Below are 6,041 nucleotides of genomic sequence, written 5' to 3' on the forward strand. Positions count from 1 at the left end.
CTATTCATCTAGGTAATTTCGTCATTATCTATAACGAAATCGTATAGATCCAGAAAAGTCGGCCAAGTTACTGTTTATTAAAAATAATGCACCTAAATTCTTGCTCCAATACTCCTCCTTGTGTCGTATTCCTCATTGCTGAGGGTCGTGGCCTCCACGAATTATTTTGTGGACTAACTCCTTCCACTTGTTGCGATCTTCAGCAGTCTGCAGTGCATCGTGGATTTTAGATTTAGTGCCTTCGCGGATCTGATCTGTCCATCGCATTGGGCTTCTTCCACGTGGTCGCCTTCCTTGGACTTTTCCCGTTACCAGAAGCATTTGTTATGTGACCAAAGAATTCAAAAATTCTACGAAGACAGATGGTTGACAGCCAGACAGTAACTTCCACTTCTTGTAGGATTTGTGCGGTGGGCTGTCCATGGCACTCGAAGCATTTGCCTCCAGCACCACACCTCAAACGCATCAATGCGAGCTCTGTTGGCCTTTTTGAGGGTCCAAGTTTCCGCGCCGTTCAAATACTAAAAGTTTCCTTTTTTTAAATAAGAATAACTTACATATAATATTTGACGTTTTCCTACCTACCTCCTCATGACCTCAGTACCTAATCATGACATCCGCGTCCGCGAATGTGAGCCTTTAAACATCTCTATCCGCGTCCGCGGATGTCAAAAAATCTGCATCAGCAACATCCTTGGTTGGAATTACTTAGCTAAATATTTATGTACATCAAATAAATGTGACGGCCAAAGTAGTCAAATATATCGTAAAGCACCTTTGTTACTTGTTACTTAAGGATGACTCACGCTACACCGGGCCGGGGCCGGGCCGGAGCTTCCGGCGCTTCGATTTCTATAGAAAGCACCACGTGATCACCGATCAGTCGTCGTAGAAAATAGCCCGGGCTCGTTCCGGTCTATCGGTCGGTCGGTCGGTGAGTCATCCTTTACGCCGTGCTAGGCACCTGGTGTGTCTGCCTTTAATGAGGCTGCGACACGGTCTCCCGGCGAGGTGTAGACGGAATTATTTACAGCACGCTGCAGCTTGTGACAGTGACGCAGTGTGCGAGCCTTAGGCGGCAGCGGGTAGCTCAAATCACTCGCTAAAGTTTTGACATGATTTTTAGCCACAAATTTAATTTTTACACAAGTTTTATGGCTAACTGTACTGTTCTTTCAACAGGCATCTAAGGGGCCCACTGATTAACAGTCCGCCGGACGGAATCGGCCTGTCAGTTGTAACGGTTTGCTATAAAACCTCGTTAGCGCTAAGCGTTTTGTGCTGTCCGGTTGTAAAAAAAATTAAAAACATTTTTAAATAGTTTTCTGGAATCTGTCACTTGAAGAAAATTGATGAACATTTACGACAATTTCTTGCAAATAAGATACTAAATGTCTCTATAATAATATAATTTACCTAACTTAATCTATCTAGATCGTGCCTTATGGTATTATGCTGTGTACATTTCCCCGGATCGGGTAAGTGTTGTGAATATTTCATTTATGTTACTACTAGGAATAATTTTACGTTGTATTCTTTTATACTGTTAACTAATCTGTTATTTTCTGACTGCTTCATCCGTGAACACTAAAATAATGCTGAAAGGTTAACTTTCCTGATATTTCTTTCCTTGTGGGCCGGATGTAGCAGTCATTATTGAGTGCATGTTCTAATATTCCCAATATTACTAGGGATCAAGTCTGGGGTTGAAAATTGCCTGCACCCTGCCTGAAAACCCTCTATCCTGCACTACCCTGGGTTGCGCTATGCGCAAGCTCTGTATCCCGGAAGGTTTCCGTTCCGAGCTGGGGATCCTGAACCACAGCGGGAAGCCATCCTAGTCTACTCTGGACCAACTGGGACTCCTGCGCTGTACCGCGGAGCCATCTACAACGGCCCGCCTACGATGTAGAGCCTCAGGAAAGTGCCTCCTTTTAAGGACATGTTTCTATATTTCTTTCTCTGTGTCAGCTCAGTTATACGGACTCACGACCCTTGTAATTATAAATAATATTAAATACCTTTTCTAAATTAAACTTTCATTTCTAACCTATCTATCTCTATCTACATGTGACGCTAAACGTCACATTAGCGCTCAACGTGCAATAGTCTAAAGCGTTCAATGATAAACCGGGAGTACAAACGTCACACAGTTGTTGACAGTTGACAGTTCCGAAGTCAGGCAGATACTATCCGGCGGACTGTTAATCAGTGGGCCCCTAATACTCGCCGAGACAATTCTAGCGAACCCAAACAAAATGAATGTGATCATATTTTGATAGCCTAAAAGTATCTCCATAACATATTTCACCTAAATCTGTTCAGCGCTTTAAGCGTGAAGAGAAAACAAACAGACAAACCGAGTTACTTCCGCGTCACCTATAATATGTATAAGGATTGTTTTGTTGATTAAATTTCTGGAATTTCTAGTTTTAGCTATGCAACTGTATCGGTCGAATCACTCGAATGTGCCAAGCTATTATAGAGAGGCAGATAAAGTTCGATTTTCGTTTTTCGCTATAGTGCCTCTGGTTACAAATCGCTTGTGACTTGACCCACACATTTCATTCATAATATACGTAACGTGAGTTGTGAATTTTGACATTGACTCTATTATTCAGACCTCAATGACCCGCGCTACAGCTCTCACAGGACCCCTGTCTAGGTTAGGTTATTTAGTTACTTTATATAATAGAAAGTAAAACAAGAACGGCTACCACCAGTTTTGACATTGACAGATACGCTCGCGTCTACGTAAATTACTTTCTATACATCTCGCTTGCACTAATATGCGAGTACGAGCGAGATGCATAGAATAGTTATCTGTTTTACAAGGGGGCAAAGTTGTTGTTTAACCGCTCGTGCTAATATTGATACAAGAGCAAGCGAAAGATTCCAAAATTGAACCACGAGCGTAGCGAGTGGTTCGAAAAATGGAATCTCGAGCGTTGCGAGGGTTTCAAAGCACGAGGGTTAAACAAAATTTATCCCCGAGTGAAACACAAAATTTTTCACCACACCAACCCGAGGCAAATATTAAATGTAAAATATCAAACAAAATCAAACCAAATCAAATCCAAATGAATGTTATTAAATATTTATCATCCATAATCATCATTTAAAAGTAAATTCTACCAGCTAACATAAGAAAACAACTCAAAATTTGCATTTGATTACTTTGCCTCACATGTGAATAAAATGCAACTTTGCTATCAGTTCTTGAAGTGCAAAGTAAGTCTTTCCGAGCTGGTGTGGTGAAAAGTAAGTTACTTAGACGCGAGCGTATCTGTCAATGTCAAAACTATTGGTAGTGGTTCAGGCGTGGCTCACTCCGTGATTTCGTCGCGTCGCTACAAGTACATGCGGCCCACACCAGTTTTGGTGTCTAGCCAGGGCCGGATTAAGGGGCATGTCGGGGCCCCCTACAGTCAATTCTGCACACAGCATATTCAGAGTGAACCTTCTGTACCTAGTACTACTTACTTTTACTTTTATTTCATTTATTCATGGCTAACTAAAACTACATTTAATACAAACGTATTACACAAAACCGGGCAAGTGCGAGTCGGACTCGCGCACGAAGGGTTCCGTACCATAATGCAAAAAAAAGAAAAAATAAAGCAAAAAAAAACGGTCACCCATCCAAGTACTGACCACTCCCGACGTTGCTTAACTTTGGTCAAAAATCACGTTTGTTGTATGGGAGCCCCATTTAAATCTTTATTTTATTCTGTTTTTAGTATTTGTTGTTATAGCGGCAACAGAAATACATCATCTGTGAAAATTTCAACTGTCTAGCTATCACGGTTCGTGAGATACAGCCTGGTGACAGACGGACGGACGGACGGACGGACGGACGGACAGCGAAGTCTTAGTAATAGGGTCCCGTTTTACCCTTTGGGTACGGAACCCTAAAAAGTATATTTAAAGTATAAAGTATTAGTAGTAGTTATTTATTCTGTGGTAAAACCTAGGTATTGTTAGGCTCGTCTACACGATGGGCCAACGCCGGCCACTCCAAGGGCCGCATTTATGCGTTAGAGGGAGCAAGTGATATTGCTATCTCTTTCTACCGCATGGCTGCGTCCCTTGGAGTGGCCGGCGTTGGCCCATCGTGTAGAGGAGCCATAAACCTGAGTTGGAGTTGGATCCTAACTATTGGTCACGAGTATGGCGAAGTTATAAATACTAATGTTTTCACTCTCTGTCTGTATGATTGAGTTTGTATGTAGTTGGAAACTATGCATTTGATTTGAATTTACACATACTATCTCTGTATCTTTAGGTATTTAAATAAAAGTAAACAAATAATTTGTATAGTTTTGGGTATTTATAACATTTATTGGCTAACCTACGTTACTACATTATTTGATCATGTAATGTTTTCATCTACCCTCAACTGGCTTAAGAAGCCATTTGAGGGTAGATTTTGTGTACTTTTATTTAAATACCTAAAGATATTACAGAGTTATTATTGTGCTCCAGCCGTGATGATCGTTATTGAGCGTTTCTTTTATTTTTTGGCATTTTTATATTTTCTGAACTTTTTTGCCACCTTTGTGTTATTTCTACTTAGAGTCACGAGCTCTTTCGATCCTAATGGGCTAAAAAAATGTCGCTGAGTTTTTTTCCTATTGTGTTACCATTTCCCCATGTAGGTACTTACCTACTTTGTATGGCGGTAACAAAAAGGAAAGTTTACAAAATGTATGGAAATTTTAGGACACTTTTTTTCTCCAATAAGGATGAAAAGGGCTCGCGATCCTGACTAGAAATAACACAAAAGTGGCAAAAAAGGTCACAATATATAAAAATGGCAAGAAATATAAGAAAAACTTTATTATTGATTGCACTTAGTCATTTTCTCCGGTTCGGTGTAGACACAGCTTTACCCCCTCCGTTCAGTGTAGACACAGCTTTACCCCCTCCGTTCAGTGTAGACACAGCTTTACCCCCTCCGTTCAGTGGAGACACAGCTTTACCCCCTCCGTTCGGTGTAGACACAGCTTTACCCCCTCCGTTCAGTGTAGACACAGCTTTACCCCCTCCGTTCAGTGGAGACACAGCTTTACCCCCTCCGTTCAGTGGAGACACAGCTTTACCCCCTCCGTTCAGTGTAGACACAGCTTTACCCCCTCCGTTCAGTGTAGACACAGCTTTACCCCCTCCGTTCAGTGGAGACACAGCTTTACCCCCTCCGTTCAGTGTAGACACAGCTTTACCCCCTCCGTTCAGTGGAGACACAGCTTTACCCCCTCTGGTCGTTGTAGACACAGCTTTACCCCCTCCGTTCAGTGTAGCCACAGCTTTAGCTCGTAGGTAACATATCACGCGTAGGTACCGCCTACGCTGATTGCCTGCCACAGCGCAATCTACAGCGGAGCCACTTGGCTGAAAAACGTTCACTTAAACTCTTAGAGCATTTAGTTACTAGTGACGTCATCATGGCTGTCATTTTCTGTACGAAACAGTCCGCCGATTTTAGCGGGGGAGGGGACGTCAAATGTATTGCTAGTTCTACATGATTTGTACGTAACGTACTAAAGAGCCATGTCAGACCTTACAAAAGTTTGCACAACTGCGCAAATTTTTCGGCAGAGAGGTAAGCTCTTAAAGGCGATTCCAGTTATTAAATGCTCTAAGCTTAAACTCTATCGTCTGTCAAAACAAAATAGCTTTACCAACTATTCCAATGAAACTCGAGGCTTTGAAGTTTTCATCTTTACCGACGACCGGTCTGGCCTAGTGGGTGTGACCCTGCCTATGAAGCTGATGGTCCCGGGTTCAAACCCCGGTAAATACAAATAGGTATACTAATACAATATATTGTTCGCCAAATACTGGCCGATTGTGAGGCACTTTATGTAGGTAACATAAACATCATTTCCATTACTCACTTTCTGACAATACAATACAAATACTCTTTATTGCACACCTCATTACAGCAAACAATACAAATAATACAGTAAGAAGAGGTTAAAAAACAGGCGGTCTTATCGCTAAAAAGCGATCTCTTCCAGACAACCTTTAGGTAGCGGAAA

At 41.9% G+C, this 6,041-nt stretch overlaps 1 protein-coding gene across 1 annotated transcript; it reads left to right on the forward strand.

The window, feature by feature from the left end:
- The first annotated feature begins 591 nt into the window (after positions 1 to 591).
- Positions 592 to 5,323, forward strand: LOC134674155 (protein diaphanous homolog 1-like). The gene is made up of 2 exons (XM_063532211.1): positions 592 to 631; positions 4,881 to 5,323. Exons 1-2 carry the CDS (start codon positions 592 to 594, stop codon positions 5,321 to 5,323), a joined length of 483 nt encoding a protein of 160 aa, XP_063388281.1.
- Positions 5,324 to 6,041: the final 718 nt, after the last annotated feature.

The sequence above is a fragment of the Cydia fagiglandana genome, chromosome 19 (genome assembly GCF_963556715.1).
Source record: "Cydia fagiglandana chromosome 19, ilCydFagi1.1, whole genome shotgun sequence".
NCBI classification, from domain to species: domain Eukaryota; kingdom Metazoa; phylum Arthropoda; class Insecta; order Lepidoptera; family Tortricidae; genus Cydia; species Cydia fagiglandana.